Below are 26,537 nucleotides of genomic sequence, written 5' to 3'. Positions count from 1 at the left end.
ACAATTGATCCGTTTTAAAATTTTTTTTTGAAAGTTCGGGCCAATACAGAAATTCATCAATCTAACTACTTTATTAAATGATACGTTACATTACATATTCAAAATTATATTTATGGTTTAAAAATCAATAAAAACTGACCAAATGTTTGACACACTTTTTATTATATATGAACTGTTAGCCGTCCGAGCTCCAAGCTTCCAAACGTAATAAGCTAAAAAAAATGTTACGGAGTAGTTCATAACCAGTCATCCAGATCAAATTACATTATCCAAATATATATTATGTACATATCTCTCGCTCTCTCTCCATATGTGTATATAATGTCTGACGCATATCTCATAGGTCATCTGTGTATACATGTATAGTCCTCACCTTAAGTTGGTTGGAGAAGTGATATACTTTCCTTACCTTAAGATGGTTGGAGAAGTGATATACTTTCTTCCTTTTCAATAAAAAAAGTTTCAACTTACATATACAGGTTTACGGCATCTCTATATTTGGCTAAAAGACTTTTAAAAAATATATATATTTCGTACGTCCATTTGTTAAATCTTCGTGTTAGAAACTAAGCAGGGATAGCTTAGTGGTAAAAAATTTAAGGTATAGTAAAGACCTATATATCATGAATTCACTGTAAACAAAGTTGTTATTTGACCAGTTTAGGTTTGGCGGTCGACTCATTCAATTTGCATGGTAATCCGGTAACATATCATATGAATATCTTCTGGTATTAGTCGGAAATCATTCTAAACTTAAGTCAAACAGTGCGGTATTCAATGCACTCTGTATCACTAAGCGCGTTATTCCAAAAACTTCCGTATCAGCCAATAAAGCACCCTTCGTGTTAGGTGATCGATCAAGTCCTCAACAATAATTTATTCTTATACAACAAACTAATATAAAACATTTGAAACCTAAAACAATATCCATCACAATATAAATTAAACGTAATAGATGAAGCGTCTAATCAATTTGGTTATGATTAGACGTTATATTAAATGCTGTTTAAAATGAATTTATGTATTCAGTTAGTTCGTTTCAGTTTTAATTAAGAAGCTTCATAGTTTTGCATATTAAAATGGGCATCGGTTAAGAGATTTAACCTTTTTGGGTTTTTAATCTGGTACAGCAAGACAATGTTCAATCTTCAATAGGTTCAATAATTTCCCAGATCCTTAAGAGCTCGATAAACTGAGCTCGATAAATTGTTGCAAAATAGATAATACATCACTTAACGTTAGTTCAAATATTATTAAAGGTAACCGATCAATTATTTGAGGTATGATTAATTAGAGATTCCCACACTTCCAAGAAAATATTTACAAACAAGTATTGGATAAAACAACCTTAAAATCGTCTAAATGTCAAATCAGATCCTTTGAGAATCTCTTCAACGATTTTTATTCTTCTTTTTGTCTTAAATGATAAAATGATTTATTAATTTTATTTTTTTGACATCATGATAAAATGATTTATGTTCGCTATTTAGGGATTTTGATGGGAGATATAGCTTTCTTAATTCCATGAAAATTATATTAGAAGTATGCATGATTCTTAGGATGAATATGCCTTGAATTTTAGAAGTATGCATGATTCTTAGGATGAATATGCCTTGAATTTTCATTCAATAGCATTTGGCGACAAATCATGTTGCGTATTTGAAGACACGTTATTAACTTGCCGACTTCATGTTTAAAGATACTTAATTGTTATCTAATACTGTACTACTCTTGATAGCACTAAACCCCATATATCTTTTCGGCAAACAAATTTCCGGCTGTAACAAATCTCGGATTATTTTATGTTGAATCAACGATGAGGACCAGTAACAATGACTAATCGTCAGTGTTCAACCAACAATAATATTTGACCGTTACCAGTTATTTAATGATAAGTCAGGATTTACCGTTAGTGGATTATAATCATTAACCGTCAATGGTTAACCAATTGTAAGACTGGTGTTAATTTGTGATTAGCCACTTATAATGGGCCCAGTGGCGAAGCCAGTGCACTATACCAGGGGTGAAATGACCCATAAGAACTTTTGTAAAAGAAAATTTTTACTTGTATTTTTAGAGAAAAATCTCATGTATTTAGTTACTGACCCTTGCAAAATACAGATGTTATCAAATTGACCTCTCTAAAATAAATTGCTACATATGTTATCAAATCTCAATGATAAGGATTTACCGTTGATGGTTAAAAAAAATGATGACTGTCTTTCGGTTGTGAGTGCCACTGGTAAATGACGTTTGCTATCTTTAAAAAGCTTTTATATAGCTCAATTTATAACCCAACTACGGTACTGCAAGTCATAGTAAAATCGTAGTACGTATAGTGAAACCTTAGCTATATGTAATTCGCAGATTTTGAAGATAAGCTAAATGTTACTCTCCCGCTTCATTATAAAAGATGTTTCCAAATTGTTATTTTCACGTTTTATGCAGATATTAATTTTGTTTTCTCTTTTGTAACCATGAGAATATAAAGTAAACTAGAATTGGTAACTAACATAAAAATAAAAGATTGATCGATCACGGCTAGTGATTATTATTGGTACATTCAATGTATCATAAACTAAGGCATATTTTATGGCCTACACTCTAATAACACATTAGTATATGGAGTACAATCTCCAAAATTAATATGGTCATATGACGAGAAAAATGAGTTTACTATAATTAAAAAAAAAACAATGTTAAGTTATTTGCTAGCATTAAAATTTCAATAAATATATGTAACATGAGACTGGGACAAATTTGAGATTTATGAAGAAAACCTATGTAGTTACTAGTTAGTAGTAATGACATAGATGTATGTAAATATCTACATTCAAACTCTTAATGTAATACGATGCATGAATCATAATGTTGTCGGATATGACCCTTTTTTACTTAGATGTATGTAAATGCCTACTACATTCAAACTCTTATCGTAATACGATACATGAATCATAATATTGTCGGATATGACCCTAGAACATCCAAATGTTGTGGTTTTGGACTTAACGGACTTACGGGCTTCCGTTTCGAATCTCATGATATTCCAAAAAAAATATCGGATAAATACGTAATAATAATTTTAAAAAATTTAATCAGAAAAGGAAGGAAAGGAAGGAATGAAACGCGTGATTGCCGCCCAACAAATTTAGTTAGGACTAGTGGTATTTCTGCGCGTTGTTATTTGTTAAAATATCTTAATGTTTCATCCCATGATGTTGTGAAATATGTTGGACGTTGGGAGTGATTGGTTGATCATTCTGTCATGGCCGTGGTTTGAGGGGGTGTTTGGGGTAATGCTTTAGTTGGTTTAGCATACTGTGACTGCTTAAGATGCTTGTTAGAAGCTACGGTGTTGAGTGGTTGGCGGATTGTTTATATTTGAGTGGAAGGTGTGGTTGTTGGCTCCCCGTACGTGTGAGTAGTATATGTTTGATGTATAGTTTCTTATAAAAATGTTATATTGAATTTTGTATATTTGTTATCTAAGGGGGTCCGTATTGACGTGGTAGGATGTACAATTTGAGATAATATATATTTGTTGTTGTTGCGACTTTATTGTTGAAGTATTGGGCGGTTGTTATTTGTAAGATTTGATGGGTGTAGTTTCCATATGTTATTCAAATCAAGCTGGATTAGACCAAAACCAACCATATAGCTCAAGAGTTTGGAGCCCACCTCTTCACTGTACATTTATGGTTTTTTACTTAGAACATGTCGCTATTTCTGGTCCAGAGATGTTTAGACGACTCTAAACCATACTAAGTAAAATATTTGCAATGGACCCTAAAATATTTTGAAGAAAATTATATAGATATATACCTAAAAAAAATAAGCCCCTAAATTTGTAAATAAAATAAATTTTAGTTGGATTTTTTTAATAAATCGTTTATAACCCCATAAATCTTAGAGTCGGCTTTGTGTCTAGATGATGATGGTCCACCATGTTCTAGTTGAAATTTGTTTCTTTTTTAATATTTTATTCAACATTTTCTTATAAAAATTGAAAAGTTTGGTTATATATTATGTATAGCTCATTAATTTTTTTAATTTGAGCTTCATAATTAAAAATGGTTGAATAATTTTGTGAGACTCACTCTTTTATGTTAATCTGATATCATAAACTGATTTTAATCTTTTTTTTTTTAAAGTTCTGTATTTTAGTTTTTTTTTTTGCTAAAAGTTTACGTATATTAGAATATATTATGTATTGTGTGCTAAAATATAAGTGCTAAAATATATATATTTAGAATGGTAGTAATTTTTTTCTAGATTAAAAATATATTATAAATTAAAAAAATTCTGAATTATACGTAATTTTTTAATATATTTTGTTTAAAAGATAAGATGATGAGAAATGTGGAGTAGTTAAACATGTTATAGTGATATGTCATATTTTTGATAATTTATTTTTCTAAAGAATTCATAGACAAGTTTTGATGATGTGTCATAATAAGAAGGAAATTTAACTTTATATATATATAATTTAACTTTAGTTTCATGTATTGTAAGTTATCATTTAGCTACTATATCACCATTAATTTTTTTTAAAACAAGATCCCAACCTTTTATACAGTAATTAGTTGCTCCAATATAGCTCGTGTTACATCAAACCTTATTATAAGTTTTCATTTCTTTGTCGCTATTTTCGTAAGAATGTCCTTTTTTGTTATAAACATTTGATACTAAGATGGAAACAAAAGTTTCAAGTTGTTTGTAACAGAAATACAATATAAAAAAACAGTATTAGCTTAGCACCACACTCATCTGTTCGTCGCAAAAATTAACAAATCTGAATAATTACTGTTATTTTTCAAAAACTCCACTAATCTTATTATTTATCAGATTTATTCTATTACTTTTTTTGGATCAAATTTAGCCCTGTTTTTGTAGCGACTCTTGTTTCCCATGCTGACCTCATCTAATCATATTGACCTAATCACATTCATCACCCTTTGCAATCTTCATCTTTAGCTTTTCCTATCCAGCCATCAATAAAAAAGGTTCACATTGGCGTTGTAGAGGCTATTAAAGATAGGCTTAGAAGTTGAAAGAAAGAAAGAAACAAAGCAGCTACCTTTATATATAATCCTTCTATGCAGTATTCCATCACAATTGAAGATGGCAATATGCGTCGATTACGTTTCCGTATCCATTTGGAATATATCTCATATCCGTAAAACTGCACGAGCCTTTTTCACCGCTCCAGAAGTCACACTTGTCCTAAGCTTGTATGCTTGGAAGACATAATTTCATCTATAGAAGCCCCAGAAACCTGGAATATACGCATCAGAGGAAACAAAATATGAAACTATTTAGCAAGTGTACTCAAACCTGAAGCGGGAAATACTATAAAAGTACGTTAGGTACACGAAAGTGTCGCCAGGACAATTGATCTGTTACTGTTTCATTTTGGCCAATATCGAACCTAAGCATATCAAGGTCTGCTTTTAAAACCTAAAAAAAGAGTAAATAGTCAATCAAAAGGAGAAATGATAAGTTGTTAGAAAGAAGACCAAAAAGGTTATTGCTCAGCCCATGAATGATTTGTTCATGGCTTGACTCATGTCCTCATTCATATATATTGCTGGAAAACTTGTTCATAGCAGCATCTACATCTAGCTTGTCATCCTCTCCTGCACATTCAGAAACGATAATTGGAAATCATACGAAGTAAAGCAAAGCCTCTAGAGATAAAAGAGGAATCTTTTTCTTCACTTTAACTTGTAGCTTTTCCCAAGATTATCCTAGAAGATGTATACATTTGGGACCTCGGAGCACACACTCTGTGACAACAATAAAAAATAAAAATTAATAAGAAGTGAGATCTGATGAAGTTGTCAATGAAGAAGTGGGAGATGTAACGTAAGTTTTTTTAGGCGGCAAGTGAGCTCAAGTGAAAAATGGAAACAACTTACCGGTGAAAACAGGGATGAGACCGTGCAGAGAAAACTGACTGGTTTCGGCGTGACAATCTCCATAGCTCCAACACATTGCAAGCCTCTCAACCACTGATGGTGCTCGAAAGATTTGGTAACGGCATCACGGAGATTTTGAAGAAACCGATTGCTCCATGCTGATACTGAATTTAATTTGTCATCGTGAAATACAGAAATCAGTTTTCAAAACTCAGCTTTCTTAGGCCGTGCTTATTGATTTTTCTATCTCGGATTTAGGTTCCGAACTCAGGATTTCCCTCTTGCTCCCACTCTCACTGCTGCCGTTCATCGCAGGCATGAAAGACATTTATAGATGGAGCTTTAAACGGTCACCTTGGAAGAAGATGAGGGACGTTTAAATGAGAGAGAGTGGGAGGAGTGATGGGATCAGCATAAATGCTTGGATTAATTGAGATGATAACCGAAAACGGAAGACACACAAAGTCGTTGCTCAAAGGTCAGCAGATTCGAAGAGGCAAGACGCTTAGAGCTCTGTGAACGAAAAAGAACAAAACTGTAGTAACAATGGGTTTGGTTTAAAAAGACAATAAGAGCCCATTAACTAAATCTCAACAGAAGAATAATATCCCAGTCCAGGATAGAAGAAATGAGATAAACCGGAATCAATTCAAACGCGGGATGGTTTGGTGGAGTGACATGTGGAACAACATGCCCCTCTTTCTTTGATGATGTGGACGCATGAGGAGAGAGGTAATCCAACTTTATTGTAATAGACTAGAGACATAATTGTGGAAGCACCGTATCCTAGTGGTTAAGGTTTAAAGACTTTTACATCAAGGTATCGGGTTCAAATCCTAGGCCATGCACTTTCTTGTAGATTGGACATTACAGGAGGTCCATGTTTCAATCCCCGGTGAAAGCGATTTATTAAACAATTATGCAGACTACAGAAGAAAATCTTACAAGGGATCTTCAACATGGTGCATGTAAATCCGGCTAGGCGTGGATCTTCATAGAACGGCTCAGGTGATGCAGTTAGTTATAGATCCTCATAAGGCATGTAATATTTTCGGTTTTCAAATCTTCTATGTAATCTTCCTCTTAACTGTAATATCATAATAAATCAGCGTTAAAAAGACTAGGGGCATAGTGTAGCATCCCCGTCCCGCAGTGTGAGCTGGATCAGTCCAAGGTCGAGTGTTAGTTGGACTGATCAGACGAACAAGGCATGTGCAACATGTCGTCTGGATTGTATTGGCCGGATTAAGACTCTACTGTGGGTCTGGACATAGCAGTTGAGCTTGTCGGACTAAGCTGGTCGGATTCAGACAAAGCAGTTGGACTTGTCTCTCGAGAGTAGTTAGTCGGCCAACAGACTGATTAATATACGTTCTGGCGGGAACGGATACAGAGCTAAACATGAACTGATTAGCCAAGGAAAAAGGCGGGAACGGTTACTGGAATAGTTACCGAGCAGTTTTCAGGATGGTTACTTGAGTCGTGGAACTGCTACATCAGTTATACGAGTAGTTGGAGAGGGACTCGAAACTGTTGTGGAACTGCTGGGAAGTTAAGTAAAACCGGCCGAGTGCAGTTACTGACTGATCGGAGGCGCGCTGGGACAATTCCAAGGGTTAAGGATTGGTGTAACCGCTAGGGAGCGGTTAAGGGCAGTTATGCCGAGAAGGAAAACCGTCAGTCTGATTTTATTAAGGGATTTCGCAGATCAGAAAGGGGGGATCTCTGCTCTACACGGTTGGGAGACAAAATAGAACAGAGGGAGAGAGGAGAAAACTGATGGAGCGAGTCGGAGATCGCCGGAAAGGATCGTTCGGATTCTGATCTGACTATCCTAGAGCCGAGCGATGGTGTGTTTCGGGGTGGTCTGAGTCGTGTCAGACAGACTGTAGATGGAACGATGGTTCGCGATATACTTACTGCGGTATACAGTGGTTACAGTCCATGGGACGGTGCGCAAGCCGTGGGAAAGGGACCGCCGGCTTAATCTGTACAGACATTACCGTTTACTGATGGATCGCGATGCATACTAGAGCCTGCAGTGGTTAAGATCGAGATGCAGTGGTCGCGGGCCTGGAGACAGCGTATCTGTTGGGTTCGATGTTCTGATCGGATCAATCCCGATCGGATACTGAGTACGGATTCGGGAGATCCGAGCCTAGGAGTGATTTGATACTGAAGAGATCCGATTGACCGAATGGTGGGAGGCGATCGGTACTGGTGACGTACTGAAGAAGATAACCTAGAATCGGGATCGAGTCTCAACATCTGTACCAGCTAAGGTATAGATCCGAGTGTTGATGGATCGGTCATGATTAGACCGAGACTTGTAATGGATGGAGGCTTGGTGTTACTGACTGGTTATGGGGCTGTGGAGCCGAGTATGTACTGACTGATCTGGGTGTGATCAGGGACTGGTTCTGTGGCGCTAAGCATGTCTAGCTTACTGTCTGTTCTGGATGGCTGGTTGGAGACCAAGCCGTCTCTCTTTGTTTACTTGGGTCACGTGGGGATGGTTGGTTGAGTGACTAAGTAGCAAGGGGATTCGGTTAAGTATCTGATCGAGCTGGCTGGATAAGAACGAATCGGAAAGGATGAAGACAACAAGGATGAAGCGTATGGATGAACTGGCGGACAACTAGCACCGAGGCAGTGAGGTACATGTTTATTATATTGTCAGTCTTAGTAATTTGCTAAGTTGCCGGATAGATTTAATAAACTTGGGGAACTGAACTGAACCTCATAGAAAAAAACTGGACAAAAATCCTAAGTTAAGAGAATAATTCGTATAGGGCCAGTTTGGTCGAGGGAAGAGAACTGAGGATGAACCGGCGGTAAGGAAAGCCGGGTCGGGGCGTCACAAGTGGTATCAGAGCGATTACGGTTCTAGGACAGAGTTGGAAGGATTATTCAAGATATGTCTAGACCGAACGGACTTGTAAAATGCTAAGCACGAGCATTGGAAAACTGACGAGAGACTTGATCTTGGGAATGATCAAGTCAGACTTACAATTTGTATGGGCAAATGTAAGTTAGAAGTTTAACTGGAAAGAAACCGGAGATAAGATCATTGATGAATGATTGGATTGGTTGAATGAAGTCTGAGTTAAGATCATTTGGGGAATGATCGGATTGTTTAAGGTGTTCTGGATTACTCAAGAGAGTTATCCAATAAATTTTTCTAAGTGTTGGAAACAACAGAGAGGTTTACTTAGGTCAATGGATCCGGATTATGAAGTGAAGAAACGGGAAGGATTGACTAAGAGATTTCAGAAGCTTAAGGAAGGTTAAGCAGACTGGAGTCAAGAAGAACCAAGCTGTTCAAGAAAGCGAAAGATGATTCAAAAATGTCAAAGTAAGACAATGAACTGTCAAGGAAAATGATGTCGGATATAGAGCCAAGGAGTTGACGAGTTTAATTCTGTATGGACAAGACGTCCGTAACTGGATCTGAAAGGGGGACTTCAGACGGAAGGCCTTCAAGGCATGATAGCCGAGTGGATGAGCCGGATGTTGTAAACGGGAACTGAGTTGGACAGGTGGTCCGAGAATTGAGATAGTATCTCAATGAACAGGTTAAGGAAATGGATGGATTGCTAAGAGATAACCTGAAAGAGTCAGGAAATCGGAAAACTGAATTGGACAAGTCGTCCATGGAAGAGCCTAAGGACTAATGGCCAAGGCACTGATGCTGGAATGTGAAGTACGGAGACTTACATTCGAATGGAATGTCTGTTGGGGATGCTTAAGACGGATTCTAATATTTTCAAGGTAATGGACATGGTCCGGGAAAATGGAACTAGAAGTTAATGGACAAGCTGGTTCTGGAAAATGGAACTGGAAGTTTCATAAAAAGATTTTTTGAAAAATCTGAATAAGACTTACACTTAGCAAGTGGTGATTGTAGGCAAGTCTGGATATAGGAACTGGATAAAATATTTGTCAAGGTTGACTAATCTTGATCGTCTTAGTAGGTTTGTGCGGTCCGAGAGTTGAGATTATCAGAACAAGAGATTGGAAGTCAGGTGTACTTGCCAAAGACTTGTTAAGTGATTAAGAAACTACTCGGAGGTACACGATGCTATAGATGATGAGTTGTGGTCAGAGTTTCCAAAGTAGTAAATGATAGGTTCCTATCATGAGCGTCTAGATCAGAAAAGGTACTTAGGGGCTGTGATGCTTGCTAAGGCTTGCTGGATTTTGGATGACGGCTCGATGATTTGGGACGATCATTTGAGTTTAGATTATTAATTCCTTTCATGTGAGAGTCTATATTAGTTTAGGTGCTTATGGATGAGATGCTCATTAAGACTTAGCTGGATAGTAAAACGGCTACTCGATGATTTGGAATGATAATGCTAGACCAAACTAAGTGTCTGATTAACTGGACAAGTGGGAATGCTGAAACATTAGTGTTAGTGATGATGATATGTCCTTAGGAACCGAGTGTGTTTGCTAAGGCATAACTGTATTGATAATGTCTGTTCTGGCGTCTATGGAAACCATGAGTTTCCAAGACGTGACTGTCTATCATCGCGTGTTATGTCCTGACGTCTGTGGGAAAATAGAGTTGCCAGAACGTAACTGTTATCACGTCGGTGGGAACTAGATTAGTTCGCCATCGCGTGTCTGTACTGTAGTCTGCGGAAACCCAATCTGATGTCTGTGGGAGATGTACCTTCCAAGACATAACTGTACTGTTACTGGAACTCAAGGAGTTCACTACTGGGGGTTTCCGATCGCGATGAAACCATGGATGGGAACTAGTGAGAGGTTGCCATCACATGTCTGTAGGACGTCTGTCTGTTTGGTATGTTCTGTATGAACTGAAGTCGTTAGGAATCGCTGAGTTTCCAAGACATAACCGTGTGAGTCAGTGGAAACTAGATTAGTTTGCCATTTTGGAGTTGTGAACCGTGAAGGACCGTGAATCCGAAAGGAAAATTGTGCAAGGGATCAAGTGTAGGATCCGGTAAGAAATGTCTGTAAAGATCAAGAATGATCCGGAGGTGTCAATAAAGGTCAGTAAAGATCTGAGAAAAGCTGATGTCAATCATCATAGGTGGTCGGGGAACTGGTTATGATCAAGGAGTGATTCGAGGAAACAACTGTAAGGATCAAGATGAGATCCATGCGTTCTGAAAAGATTAAGTTCCTAGTACTCGAAGTTAGACCATGCTAAGGAACACTGGAGTGCGAGAATCAAACAGTCAAGTCAGGATTGGACTGGGACAGGTTGGAACTGAGTTCCGGAAGGACTAAAGTTGAATCAATAAGTGATTGTGATCGGTTAAGGCTTAAGCTGGAAAAACTTAACTAGGATAGTGATTTAACACTTCGAGAATTGAGGTAAACTGGTCAGCACTATTGGGAGTCTAGCGTTCTCACCAAAGTGTGTGTCCAAACACAAAGAGAGTTCTCAGAAGTAAGAAATACTATGCCTACTAAGTTGGTGAATTGAACTAAGTCTTCTGAGACTAAGTATGTGGAAAGGCACTGAATCGAGTAAATCGATAGCTGAGATCGAATCTGTGAGTGGGATTTTGACCAGAAAGTCTTGAGAACAGTAATGGTCGAATGACCGAAAGTATGAGAACTGAGTTAAGGCATGAGTGTTCTATGTTGGAACAATGCTGATTGGATAGAACAAAGTTCTATTAACTGCAGAATTCGAGGATGAATTCAATCCAAGTGGGGGAGACTTGTAGCATCGCCGTCCCGCAGTGTGAGCTGGATCAGTCCAAGGTTGAGTGTTAGTTGGACTAATCAGACGAACAAGGCATGTGCAACATGTCGTCTGGATTGTATTGGCCGGATTAAGACTCTACTGTGGGTCTGGACATAGCAGTTGAGCTTGTCGGACTAAGTTGGTCGGATTCAGACAAAGCAGTTGGACTTGTCTCTCGAGAGTAGTTAGTTGGCCAACGAACTGATTAATATACGTTCTGGCGGGAACAGATACAGAGCTAAACATGAACTGATTAGCCAAGGAAAAAGGCGGGAATGGTTACTGGAACAGTTACCAAGCAGTTATCAGGACGGTTACATGAGCGGTTACCGGATACTAACCGACAAGGACAGTTGAGTTGTGGAACTGCTACGACAGTTATATAGCAGTTGGCTTACGGGCAGTTGGAGAGGGACTCGAAACTGCTGTGGAACTGCTGGGAAGTTAAGTAAAACCGGCCGAATGCAGTTATTGACTGATCGGAGGCGCACTGGGACAGTTCCAAGGGTTAAGGATTGGTGTAACCGCTAGGGAGCGGTTAAGGGCAGTTATGCCGAGAAGGAAAACCGTCAGTCTGATTTTATTAAGGGATTTCGCAGATCAGAAAGGGGGGATCTCTGCTCTACACGGTTGGGAGACAAAATAGAACAGAGGGAGAGAGGAGAAAACTGATGGAGCGAGTCGGAGATCGCCGGAAAGGATCGTTCGGATTCTGATCTGACTATCCTAGAGCCGAGCGATGGTGTGTTTCGGGGTGGTCTGAGTCGTGTCAGACAGACTGTAGATGGAACGATGGTTCGCGATATACTTACTGCGGTATACAGTGGTTACAGTCCATGGGACGGTGCGCAAGCCGTGGGAAAGGGACCGCCGGCTTAATCTGTACAGACATTACCGTTTACTGATGGATCGCGATGCATACTAGAGCCTGCAGTGGTTAAGATCGAGATGCAGTGGTCGCGGGCCAGGAGACAGCGTATCTATTGGGTTCAATGTTCTGATCGGATCAATCCCGATCGGATACTGAGTACGGATTCGGGAGATCCGAGCCTAGGAGTGATTTGATACTGAAGAGATCCGATTGACCGAATGGTGGGAGGCGATCGGTACTGGTGACGTACTGAAGAAGACTGTACCGGCTAAGGTATAGGGCCGTGAGTTGATGGATCGGTCATGATTAGACCGAGACTTGTAATGGATGGAGGCTTGGTGTTACTGACTGGTTATGGGGCTGTGGAGCCGAGTATGTACTGACTGATCTGGGTGTGATCAGGGACTGGTTCTATGGCGCTAAGCATGTCTAGCGTACTGTCTGTTCTGGATGGCTGGTTGGAGACCAAGCCATCTCTCTTTGTTTACTTGAGTCACGTGGGGATGGTTGGCTGAGTGACTAAGTAGCAAGGGGATTCGGTTATGTATCTGATCGAGCTGGCTGGATAAGAACGAATGGGAAAGGATGAAGACAACAAGGATGAAGCGTATGGATGAACTGGCGGACAACTAGCACCGAGGCAGTGAGGTACATGTTTATTATATTGTCAGTCTTAGTAATTTGCTAGGTTGCTGGATAGATTTAATGAACTTGGGGAACTGAACTGAACCTCATAGAGGAAAACTGGATAAAAATCCTAAGTTAAGAGAATAATTCGGATAGGGCCAGTTTGGTCGAGGGAAGCGAACTGAGGACGAACCGGCGGTAAGGGAAGCCGGGTCGGGGCGTCACACATAGCTCCTGTGCAAGTGCGGAATCGGGTACGTTGTTGATGTGTTGTTTTGCGTATGGAGTTTTGTCGTTTGTTTTTGTTTTTAATTTTATTTTTCTCATGTTGTCTATAATGATGATGAATGGAATTTGGAGGCGACGCAGTTTGATTAGGTTGATATAAAAATGACCAGCTAATTCATATATGTTGATATTTTCATAGCTTATCTCCGTAATGCTTTGATCGACCATTAGTGTTATTAACGCTTTGATGTTTTGAAAGCTGAAGTTTATGGGCTCGTAGTAATTATTTAGGTAGTTATTAGTATATAAATCAAATAGTGTAAGGAAAAAGATTTTAAATTTGGATTTTAAATTCTGATTTTTTTTACAAACAGTATATAAATTATTTTTTGTTATAACTATTATATATAGTTTCATTCACGTTTTGTATATATATTCAATAATGTTATATACATAATAGAAAGTAGAAGAATAATAATTGCGCTAAAGCGAAAGAAGAAGAAGTATACCTAAAGAGAAGGAGATATTATAAATATTCAGAAGGGACATCGTAAAATGATCGCAATACAATTTCTTATATAGAAAAGATTTCGACAATTGTTACTGTGAGTTTTAAATGATATGGGCTCCATATCAACTCTCACACGAAAGTGTTGCTGAATTTCGTAACACTCCCCTTAGAAACAAGTATCATTAATGTTTTATGTGTATCATCTCTTGTTGTCTCATTAAAAACCTTTCTTAGAAAATCCTGTGGGAAAAACCATAGTAAGGCAAAAAGAGTATAATTGTAGAAGCTCCCCCTCGAATAGACGATCGTTACTGGTTTTGTTGATGACGCATTCCAATGTTGTAAACATGTTTCCTGAATGTCGTAGTGGGTAGTGACTTCGTAAAAAGGTCTGCAGCATTGTCACATGATCGAACATACTTCACTTCAATTTCTTTATTCTTCTCAAGTTCTTGGGTATATGAGAAGAACTTCAGTGGTATATGTTTGGTTTTGTCGCTTTTGATATATCCTTCTTTTATTTGGGCGACGCACGCTGCATTGTCTTCGTATAAGATGGTTGGTTTTGGACTGATGTGTATTCCACTACTTGAATGGATGTGTTGACTTATTGATCTAAGCCAAACACACTCTCTACTTGCTTCGTGGAGAGAAATTGTTTCAGCATGGTTGGAAGAAGTAGTAACTAGTGTTTGCTTCTGAGAGCGCCATGATATAGCACTTCCTCCAACTGTGAATACATGCCCTGTTTGTGATCGAGCTTTATGAAGATCAGATAAATACCCTACATCTGCAAAGCCAACCATTTTTCCGTTAGTGTTTTTAGGATAAAATAATCCTAAACCAATCGTTCCTTGAAGGTAGCGAAAGACATGTTTGATCCCATTCCAATGTATTTGCGTAGGAGATGAACTGAATCTTGCCAAAAGATTAACGGCATTTTAAGGGCATTTTAGACTTTTTAAAGGCATTTTAGACTTTTTAAAGGAAGTCATTAGGTTTTCCAAGGATCATATAAATACTCTTGTAATCCCAAATTTAGATTTATCTTGTTTTCTATCTAATCAAAAAGCCACTTTTAGGTGAAAGATCGAATCTTTATCATTATTTTTTGTGATTGCTTTGATCATTAATCATGTTTAGACTTAGATCAACTAATGATTTAGTGTCTACCATGATAATGAGTGAGTAGTCATCTTTGGATTCATGGGTTAGGATGATTAGGATGATTAGGATGATTAAGTGATGATCTAGAATGTTTAGAGTAGATTAATATGTTTCTTTGCTTGATTGAGTGATCTTAATGTTAATCTAGAGTTAGCCATTTTAGATTAGAAAGCTAGACATTTCATTGCCCGGAAGGTGTTTGATGAAATGTCTAAGCCAACTCAACATGCTCTTAGCTTACCCTACCAAAGGCATTTGATGTTAGGGGAGTTTGGAAAGTTGAATGATCTGTTCTTAATGATTGCTTGATTGACACAAACCAAAGGCATTTGTTGTTTGATCAATGAAAGTAAATGATCATTTGTCTTGACAAAGAACTTGCTTAGAATTGTTATCTAGACTTAGGGAAATGTGTTGATTAAAATTTTGCCATTTTAGATTAAATCTTAGTCATCTGAAATCAAATTCCTATACCCTTGACTCCTCCTTTATCTATTTGCTTGAAAGTTGCTAGGTTATTGTGTCAGAGTCTTGTTAGTTTGATCTAATCATTTCATTACATTGAATGCATATGAACCTGAATTCTCTTTGAATTGAAATACTTAGAAATGAATTGACATCTAAAATATTACATTGATTTGAACCTTGAACCCTTGAAAAGTCCATATCAAGTTTAAGTTTTTTTTTTTTGTTATTTTATGGTTCCTAAATTATTACGGGATTATGTTAATTTAAATGTACTAGTGGTTACACACAAAAAAAATATTACAGGATTTGATCATCTCACAAAAAAGTCTGATTTAGGTAGACCAAAAAATAGATTTTTGTATAGTTTATGGCACAATATAATGTTTAAGTAAAAGCTGCGTTTAAATTGTATGCTCTTAAGTTGTTTTAATTTGTTGTTTTATTTTTATGTGAATTATTGATTCACTTTTGTCTTTTCACACAGTTTTGATCTAATAATTTTTTTTGTGTTTTTGTTTTGTTGAACAATTCAAATTTATATGCGACTTAATCAATTCAAATTCAAATGGTTTAGATAATTTTTGATCAATTAATTTTATTTATTATAAATTTATTTACAATATTTAAAAAATTGAAATTTATATGCGACTTGGATATTTATAAAATATTAGTTTTAAATTTTGAATGTTGACAATTTAATTGTTGTTTAATTTGTTGGTTTTTGCATTATAAATAATTGATGTCCATATATTTTAATAATAGATTTTTGAGGAAATATAACTTTTATGTTGTATTCAGTGCACTTATCTAATTATAACATTTGGTAATGAAAATTCCACAAAGACTATTCAGATTGAATCGTCCAAGACGCACGAACCCATATATTTCTATTGTTTGTGGCTAATAATTTGTTCTTCATATCAAGAGCTCATCAACTCTTCTGACCATTACATGTACCACGAGTCCTGGTCCATATCATTTAATAGCCACAAGTTTGCACGAAAGTATAATAATCTACAACTTAAAAATGTACAATATGCTTATGACTGAACGTTACAAAAAAATGCTTAGGATTGAACATCACATATTATACATGTTTTTTGAAGATAAAGTAACTTACATTGATAAGAATAACAAAGGAACAATGCACGTAGCTCAGACCAATCCACAGAGCTCAAACAATGAACAGATTATACATGTTGTTAATGTATCCTCCAAACTATGCACAAAAATGTTTAGTAAATTAAATGTCTGGTTTATTAAATTTTTTTTTTCCCAAAATCTTCATATATTCAATCGGCTTAAGCTTGATAATGGTTTGTGCTTTCTTTTTTATCAAAGATTCCTCTCCCCCCCTGTGTTTAACGTTTCCAAAAGCATATTCGCATGAAACATCATTGCTTCGGCCCATAATTCTTAGCTCAACTACATAGCCCATTACTTACTATGCCCGTTATTTGACTTCGAGAGTCGAAGGTCCGTATCGGTATTGTGGCAAGACATTGTGGTAGCTAGACTTATCCGGTTTCACCAACAAAATTGAATAACAAATACAATAAGAATATGCATCATTTATGCAATCAAAGCCAATAGGATTGGTCAAGAAGAGAAACGGTCTGAAAAGAAAGAGGGAGATCCAAACCTCGCAAAAGCTTCGACAATCCTTCTCCGGCCTGGTCTCGAGCCGGTGCCTGAGGGCCTCCGTCCATCCCTTTCTTCTTTTTTCTTTGCCTTCCTCTTCTTCTATTTTCCTTCAATGTCGAAATACTTGTTGTTCTGAACTGGCTATTACTTTCACCGGAGAACCTAGCGGTTCAAAGTGACGGAATAAGATAGTCTTGGAGGAGTGGTGAGATGTTAAAGAGGTAGTCATGAGGAAGGTCGGCATTTAGGGTTAAGTGGAGCATCAGATCTAGTTTTTACTTTTTAGGTCTCCAGCGGCTTCCTTTACGGCGGGGCGCGTGACTCAGTGGGGAGTTTCCCCACCTTCGGTTCCACCTTTTCCAAGTGACGGTAAGACGGTTGGAAGAGTTTTGTGATGAGTGGTGGAAAATGGCTTCGTCTTTGCAGGTAGCACGCGGTGGGGAATCAGCTTCGTCGGTGTTACCTGCCTTCGCCATTGGAATCTTTATGTGCTGAACTGGTCTCGTTGTTCCCGCCGAAGCCCGCTTTTTATCAGTTCGTAAGGTGTCTCCGTATTTTTGACTAAGGAGCAGGACATTGAGTCCCAGAAGAGATGGTCTACTCGAAAGCAGGATACCGCTTTGGGTGTTTGAAGTGTTGGTCCGAGCCTTTAATTCTGATTAATTTGGCGACAAATGTTGTGGTCTTTTGGAGTTATCTTGCCTTTGGTGATTAAAGAAATGGAGTTGTAGGTTTATCTTGGCTTTTGTGGGTTTACCCATAGTGGGTGCAGTGATTTCTCGTCGATGTGCTTTGCTAATGAATTCTTCTATTATTGGAATCGATCGATGAGGCTTATTTGTGTGGAGGTGTATGGTGGACTTCTATCTAGGTGTAAAGTGGACGTTAGAGAGTGCGTCCCAACTGTATCCGAAAGTTGTGTGGATCTTGAAGCGGTCTTGCTTGTCGGGTTGTGAAGTCTTGGTTCTTGGTTTCTAGTAGGGGATGGTATCGTTCGGCAGGCCATAGGCGGCAGCGATAGATCTGGGTTGAGAAGACTGTGTGTCTTGGGTTATTGAAGTGGATGATATCGTCGGTTTGCCGAGGGCAACTTCGATATATCCAGATCACTGTGTTTGCTATCTTGGAAGGTCCTTTACACTGATTTGTCCTTTATTTGGGTTTAGATGTTTATTGTTTGATGGGTTTGAGTTGCGGTTTTTAGGTTCTAATCCGTCATTGTCTTGTGTTTGTAAGTTGCCCCGGCGTGGGTTTTAGTTGCCTTTCCTTTGGGTTTAAGTTGCCTTTTCTTTGAGTTTTTTGTTTCTGTGGATCTCATGATATCCGCCAGCTTATGTATTGAACGTGGTATTTCACTATGATGAATATTTTTAGATGGGGAAAAAAATGCAATCAAAGCCAAGAACACCAAATTCCCATACAAAGAAGCAAACCCCACAAAACTTTTAAACCCACGAAACTTTTGCCCCAAACTTTTTAATTTGTGCATAAATCATTCATTAATCAGGCCCCAAACTTTTCAAGCCAATCATTAAAGCATCTTTATCGCAGATTTTTAAAAACATCATAATAAAAAATGAGAGAAAAAAAGAGTTAATTCACATCTATATATATATATATATATATATATATATATATATATAAAGTTGGTTTTTTCCCTTCTTCTGACAAGTGGCAGAGGAATTTTGCGACATGTGTCATTCATGTATTTTTTTTTTTTACATTTTAGGTCATTCTTCTTTTAGATTATTGCAATTTGGATAAGTACTTTCTAATCATGAACTATCTAATTATTTTAGCACGAACTATTATTTTATGAAGTTTGATAATCTATTTTATTGTTCATTAAAATTCAGAATTGAATAAAGAAATAAATAAAATAATAAAAATATATTTTACATATTTAATTTATTCACAGCTAAAAATAACATATAATTTTTTGTTAGTTTATTATTTTTTACCATTTTCTATTATTTAATTTACAAATTATATTTTTATGTAACTATTAAAAATATTAAATGACCAAACTAATAAGAAGAAATTAGACTGCAATACATTATCTAAACATAAAACTTTATGATCTATTTTTTTAACTATTTTTTTTCGGATTTAAAAAACAAAAAAAAAATCTAACCAATCGCGGACCGGCACATGACAGTGGACCCGCGAATAGTTAACAGACTCCACCGAATTAAATCCTTAACACAGAAATTTAAGAGCACCAACTTGCACAAAAACCTAAAAATCGTGGACCCCATATAGTTTTATAATAATTTTTTTTCCAAAGACTCCAACTAAGAATCATTGTTGGACTTGCTCTTATATACTAATTTCTTAATAAAGCTATTATTTTATGAGAATATACAAACATAGATGAATTTTAAAATATAGTATTTAAAATATATTTTACTGAAAAATTATTTGTGTTGTATGTGTATATTTTCCTTAGCTGGCCTTATTTTTTTCTTGAAACTTAGATAATTATGATTGACACGTACGAGTAAATATGGCAGAACCAAATCACATCCATTATTGTCGCTGTCTTTCGATCTAATTCTAGATAAATAAATCCGATGTGTATTGGTGCGAACAACGAAGGGCTTCACAAAGTTATGATACTGTTCCTAATTGAATGCAGCCAGATATATGTCCCGGTCCATGTAAGTATGGCCTGAGATCTTGTTCACATATATATATAACTAATCAGTTACGTAGTAGTCCCAGACTTCATCCGATTTTGTAGGCAGTGTGGGTGAAATTAAGAAAGAACACGAATTTCTTACGTTGTATATAGTCTCCGAGAGATTTCTATACATGCACAATTATTCCAAACGTGTCATTGTACCAACCTCACACGTTTCATCAATAAACTTGCAAAATGTAGATCGACTGTAGCATAACGTCTGCAACTATTGATAGTCATTACCAAATTATTAGATGTTTCACATCAGACACAATTTTAATCTTTGGCAATATATAAGAGTCAATCCTTCACTCTTGAGTTCAATTTTGGGTGTCAGTTACGCCTGCTATTTTATATACAAACTATTTTTTATAGAAAATAATGGACTATTTAGTGGTGATGTTTAAGCTAGTTCCAAAATCGAAAAAGAAAGAGCTCTTTCGTTTTTCGTTACCTTACATTTTATGGATATCCCAAAGTCTAATATATAAGATAGATGCACTACTTGCACAAGCCATTACTAAGGCATATTGCTAGGGCTCGATAAATCTGATATTAGTGACTGAAATAAACCCAAAACCTTCTGGTTCGCTTAATTTTATCTACGTGGTATCTTGGGATTTTTTTGTCAATAAGTGTTTGATGTTTTGTACAAGTCGGTGAATTTTTTAATATTACATCTTTAACGTGGAAAAAAGTTTCAAAACAAAAAGAAAACAAATCGTTATGTATCCCGAGGGAAATAGATAAAGGATATAACATTTAAATTAACCCCACATTTTATGACCTATCAAAATAACACATAGATTATTAATTAAAAAATATTAAATTAAATAAAAAATAGCTACAAAAAATAAAAACGCTACGCTAACGCTTCAAGCTAAATCATAAACCCTAAATCTTAAATTATAAACCCTATACCCTAAATTCTAAACTCAAATCCAAACCCCTAAACCTAAACTCTATATCCTAAACCCAAGTCCTAGACCATAAACACAAACCGTTAACCTTGAACCCAAATTATATACCCTGAACCCAAAAACTAGACTATAAACCTAAACTCTATATCCTAAACCCAAGTCCTAGACCATAAACACAAACCGTTAACCTTGAACCCAAATTATATATCATAAACCCAAAACATTAACTATAAGTCCAAACGGTAAATCCTAAACCCAAACCGTAAATCCTAAATCCAAAACATATACCCTAAACCCAAATCCTAAACTTACAAACCAAATGGTAAACCCTAAACTCAAACCCCAAACTTAGATGCTATAGAGTTTGGGTTACGGTTTACGGTTTGGGTTTAGAGTCTAAGACTTGGGTTTAGGGTATAGGGTTTAGGTTTATAGTCTATTTTTTGGGTTTAAGGTATATAATTTGGGTTTAGGGTTTAGCATTAGGGTTTAGGATATAGGATTAGGGTTTAGAGTTTACGGTTTGGGCTTGGGTTTAGGATATAGAGTTTAGGTTTATAGTCTAGTTTTTGGGTTTATGGTATATAATTATGGTTTAGGGTTTAGGATTAGGGTTTAGGATATATGGTTTGGGTTTAGGGGTTTGAATTTGGGTTTAGTTTTTAGGGTATAGAGTTTAGAATTTAAAATTTAGCTGAAAACGTTAGCGTCATTAAAATTAGCATTTTTAGTTTTTGGTGAACCTAAGTTCTGTCCATAGATAAACCCTATCTTGCTTTGAACGGATTCCGCATATTTCATGCGACTTGGCAATCCTATCTTTTTTTTATTTTTTTTTGTCAACTGGTTTCATTGATCTAGCCCATTGGGCAATTATTACATTTAGTATCAGATTTTACATGGAAGAGAAGCCCACTAAATAATCCATTACAAACCCCAATTAGATAAGCATCCGGAAGTTCTCCACGTGCTTGAGCGATCCTTCCTAAGACACGCGTCCTACATGCGTTGAACGGCAAACTCCGGCCGCACTGCAGATTGTCCCCACCGTAGATCACCCGACGTCGCCATATCCCAATCAAGCAGAGATGCTCAAAATTGGGTATTCCGATACCAAATGCAAAACCCTCCACCTTAACCGTGGATAACTGAGAAAAGTAACCTTGATTCACCATAATTTTCACCATAATTAAGTCTAGGGAAGCTTAAATCAAGTAGAAGAAAATCCTTTGCCAGACCGCTGAAGAATAGCGCCAGTTCTTTTGAATTTTCTTCTTTCATGATTTGAAAAATCCATTAACTCCTCCCTCTTTCTGTCAGAGTTGCTTCGCTTTGCACTTATGGCTGAACTATTTGCGAAGACTGATTTTCCTAGCAAGAACTCAGAGTGAACGTTGAAAAAAGAACTAAACCCACCATCCATCGGAATAAAATTGAGAACGAAGTGGAAGGCAAGATACAAAAACTTTATTTAGTTTAAACCCAAATCAGAATAAGATATAGAGTGAAAAGCAGTTCTGATTTGAGTAAAAACATAACACACCACAAAAGATAGCCTAACGAAGATTTATCGCAACACGAGACAGAGAATCGATCCGTAGATCAAAAGTATAAACAGATAAAAACAAAAGGAAAACATATGGTAACAGGCGGCTGAAGAGCCACCGGCCACCGACAGACAACTTTGATGAAGAGGCTCTTGTAGAGAGAAGTTAGAGCAAATAAATAGAGAAAAAAGTTACTTGGCAATCCTATCTTTCCAATTTGTTTCTGTCGGTTTCCTTGCTTTTTTTAGTCTTAACTTCTATACTTTTTCATTTTTCTTATTTTGTAATTTCCTCTTTTTTTGTTATTGTAGCCCATCCACGTATATAAACTAAAATAATATTTATTTTTTCCTCAAATGTACCGGTAGAGAAATTATAAAATAACCTTAGCCTAGTAGAGAATTTCAATTTGGATGTTGCCCTTTTCTGGCATTTGGTTAATTGTTAAAATAAATTTGTATCTAACTTTATACTGTAATTTTAGTCTGATATTTTTAATCTAATGTTTCTAAAATTGTATTCAACTCATAGTCATGTGGCTGAGATAAGTTAGATCTTACATTTTGTAAGTTTAAAATTGTGACCCGTTTTTTTTTTCTAAGATGGTTCAGACCTAAAATTATTCTTTGCACTATTTTTTATTCATCTATGATATTTACAATTTAGCAAAAAAAAAATTGTATCTAACTCTTTTCTGGCATTTGGTTAATTATATGAATGCATTTTTATTAGATACACATATCTAACTCATTTAGGTCAACTTCCACGCCAAAACCAAATTACTAGAAAAAGAAAATTAATGACATTGATATTCCAAACCATCGCATCCGATATATGGGAAGAGGTAATACGATATTGAAGTTTTTAGGAGAAAACGGACAAAAGAGGGTGTTAGCACTGGTCGTTGATTAAATCAGGAAGCTACTTGGACGTGGCCGGAAACTACGTCACTATAAACAGATAAACTGATCATATATAACTGCATTTTATATTGAAACTTGGACATTGGAAGGTGTGCCCCAGTATGGGCTTTAGGATTAGAATGATATTAGCTGAATAACACATTCGGATCTAGCCATTCGAGGGACCTGAAGCCAATACATATATATCAGTTGAATACATTGATTCAAATACTCTACGAGATTAGGAACAAATTTCAAATGCTTTTACTAATATATGTTCTTACAAATTCTTGTTGTAGACATCTATCTTTTGCAAATGTCATATAATGTCTTTATGTTGCTGCCTTTTTTCGGGATCAAAACAGTTGCCTGCTCAAGATCATATCTTATAATTGCAACTAGCAATATGAGATTAGAGAAAAGGATAGTTATGATGCAGTAACCGGGTAATGGTGGACAAAAATACCAAATTCAAAACCGGCCAATCGCTTGAACAGTTAAACTTTCAACTTAACAGCTTTACGGTTATGTAGCATGATTATCGGGGAATTCTTAGGATGAAGTCCTTAGCGGAATATAAGACGGGATATTTAAGAGCCGGTTCTTAACTTTTTTAGTTAAAAATTAAGAGACGGGTTCTTATATTTCGTTAAGAACCTCACCCTAAGAACCCCGCAATAATCATGCTCTTACAGCAATTTCATCAGCCAAGCTCCAAAAATGAGATTCTTAAAGGTACAATATTATTATTTTAATTCTTTTTGTTTAAGGTTTTCCCAAGGGTTTAGGGTTTAGGATTAGAGTTTAGGGTTTAGAGTTTTGTTGACAACATGTTTAGTATTTTTCCAAGGGTTTAGGGGTTTACCCAAGGATTTAGGGTTTAAGATTTGAGTTTAGGGTTTAGTATTAGAGTTTAGGGTTTAGTGTTTTGTTGACAACATTATTTTTTTTTAATTCGTTTTTTATATATTATTTTTATTTATTTTTAAATTTATTTTGAAAAGATAATATAATTTGCCAAGTTATTTAGTTTCCTTAATTAAAAGATATTAGATTTAAAATGACAATTTTCTATTGGTTCACCCAAAAATAACTCTATAATTAACCAAATGCCAGAAAAGAGTTATATACAAATTTTTTTTTGCTAAATTGTAAATATCACAGATGAATAAAAATAGTACAAAGAATAATCTTAGGTCTGAACCATCTTAGAAAAAAACGGGTCACAATTTTAAACTTACAAAATGTAAGATCTAACTTATCTCAGCCACATAACTATGAGTTGGATACAATTTAAGAAACATTAGATTAAAAATATCAGACTAAAATTACAGTATAAAGTTAGATACATATTTATTTTAACAATTAACCAAATGCCAGAAAAGGGCAACATCCAAATTGAAATTCTCTACTAGGCTAAGGTTATTTTATAATTTCTCTACCGGTACATTTGAGGAAAAAATAAATATTATTTTGGTTTATATACGTTGATGGGCTACAATAACAAAAAAAAAAGAGGAAATTACAAAATAAGAAAAATGAAAAAGTATAGAAGTTAAGACTAAAAAGAGCAAGGAAACCGACAGAAACAAATTGGAAAGATAGGATTGCCAAGAAACTTTTTTTTCTCTTTATTTGCTCTAACTTCTCTCTACAAGAGCCGCTTCATCAAAGTTGTCTGTCGGTGGCCGGTGGCTATTCAGCCGCCGGTTACCATATGTTTTCCTTTTGTTTTTGTCTGTTTATACTTTTGATCTACGGATCGATTCTCTGTTTCGCGTTGCGATAAATCTTCGTTAGGCGATCTTTTTTGGTGTGTTATGTTTTTACTCAAATCAGAACTGCTTTTCATTCTATATCTTATTCTGATTTGGGTTTAAACTAAATAAAGTTCTTGTATCTTTCCTTCCACTCCGTTCTCAATTTTATTCCGATGGATGGTGGGTTTAGTTCTTTTTTCAACGATCACTCTAAGTTCTTGCTAGAAGAATCAGTCTTCGCAAATAGTTCAGCCATAAGTGCAAAGCGAAGCAACTCTGACAGAAAGAAGGAGGAGTTAATGGATTTTTCAAATCATGAAAGAAGAAAATTCAAACTAACTACTGGACAATAAGCACTAGTACTAGACATTCCTGGTTAGTGAACAAGATGATACAGGCTAGGGAGTTGATTTACCCATTGCTTAAAAGGCGAATAGGCAATGGTCAAAGTACTCGGTTTTGGTTCGATAACTGGACTCCTCTTGGGAAGCTATACACGGCTCTAGATGCAGGAACTTCCCGACTAGGCATACCGAAGATGGCAACTGTTGCGTCTCTCTTTATTGGAGGATCCTGGAATTTGCCGTTCGCTAGGACTGATGCTCAGCTTGCTCTGCAGATTCATTTAACAACGGTAACTCTTTCAGATCAGGAGGATCACTATGAATGGATGATAGAGGGAAAAACACGGATGAGATATAAGACAGGCGAGATGTATGATTACCTGAAAGGTGTTCAACAAATGGTACCATGGGCTAAAGTAATCTGGATCTCCTATGGAATCCCGAGGCATAGCTTCCTCTCTTGGTTAGTCATGTTGGATCGTTGCCCTACAAGAGATCGACTCAATAGATGGGGATTAAATGTGGATCCTCTCTGCTTACTATGTAATACTCATCCAGAGTCTAGGAATCACCTGTTTTTTTAGTGTGGATTTAGCGCCGATGTTTGGAGAAGGATAGCTCATTGTTGTCAGCTCCAACCTCTCACCGTGTGGGAAGATATTATCCTTCAACTTCAAAGACTACTGAGGGATCGAGACTCTCGCCGAGTAACTCTACTGGCGTTTCAGGCTACCGTTTACTGGATCTGGACTGAGCGTAACACAAGACTGCACCAACAACTCTTCAAAACTCCAGAGACTGTCTTCTCAACGATAGACAGGCAGATTAGGAAGAGGCTGCAGAGCTTTCGACATGCAAATCCAAGGGCATCATCGGCGATGACTCAACTGTGGTTTCTCCACTTGTAAAAAGAAAAGGGAAGAAGACATATTGCGTTCGCCTCAACTCTGTTCTTTCTCGACACTACATCGCTCAATCGTAACCATCCAACTCTCTTCTTCTCATCACTGGGCCTCTCTGTTTACTGGATTTGTAGTTCTGATGATATGTGTTTTCTTTATGATTGGGCTTGGCCAATAACAAACTTAAACCTATGGGTTTGTATTATTTTATTTTTTTTTGTTGTTTAATATGAAAGCCTTTTTTTCAAAAAAAAAAAAAAAAAAAAACTGGCGCTATTCTTCAACGGTCTGGCAAAGGATTTTCTTCTACTTGATTT

The 26,537-nt window shown here is 36.4% G+C and overlaps 1 protein-coding gene and 1 long non-coding RNA gene across 3 annotated transcripts; one reads left to right on the top strand and one right to left on the bottom strand.

Annotated features, from left to right (window-relative positions):
• Window positions 1-4,708: 4,708 nt before the first annotated feature.
• Window positions 4,709-6,457, bottom strand: LOC106293601. 2 transcript variants are annotated; one of them, XR_001260558.1, is made up of 5 exons: window positions 5,919-6,457; window positions 5,719-5,786; window positions 5,362-5,636; window positions 5,078-5,275; window positions 4,709-4,980 (listed from the first exon to the last, which is right to left on the bottom strand). It is a non-coding gene; the product is annotated as an uncharacterized LOC106293601 (long non-coding RNA). The 2 variants fall into 2 exon arrangements; XR_001260555.1 differs by having other exon boundaries at window positions 4,711-4,980; window positions 5,371-5,636.
• An 18,905-nt stretch (window positions 6,458-25,362) lies between these two features.
• LOC106337773 lies at window positions 25,363-26,226 on the top strand. The gene is made up of 2 exons (XM_013776899.1): window positions 25,363-25,781; window positions 25,914-26,226. Exons 1-2 carry the CDS (start codon window positions 25,363-25,365, stop codon window positions 26,224-26,226), a joined length of 732 nt encoding a protein of 243 aa, XP_013632353.1.
• The last annotated feature ends 311 nt before the right edge of the window (window positions 26,227-26,537 follow it).

The sequence above is a fragment of the Brassica oleracea genome, chromosome C1 (genome assembly GCF_000695525.1).
Source record: "Brassica oleracea var. oleracea cultivar TO1000 chromosome C1, BOL, whole genome shotgun sequence".
Classification (NCBI taxonomy): domain Eukaryota; kingdom Viridiplantae; phylum Streptophyta; class Magnoliopsida; order Brassicales; family Brassicaceae; genus Brassica; species Brassica oleracea.
This window is presented reverse-complemented; position numbering and strand designations above follow the sequence as displayed.

What these genes read in the sequence shown, in the direction of transcription:
- LOC106337773 (XM_013776899.1), top strand. Translation starts at nt 25,363, where the DNA reads ATGATACAGGCTAGGGAGTTGATTTACCCATTGCTTAAAAGGCGAATA. An exon ending in AGGCATAGCTTCCTCTCTTG is followed by an intron (nt 25,782 to 25,913) that starts GTTAGTCATGTT and finishes GTGTGGATTTAG; the next exon opens with CGCCGATGTTTGGAGAAGGA.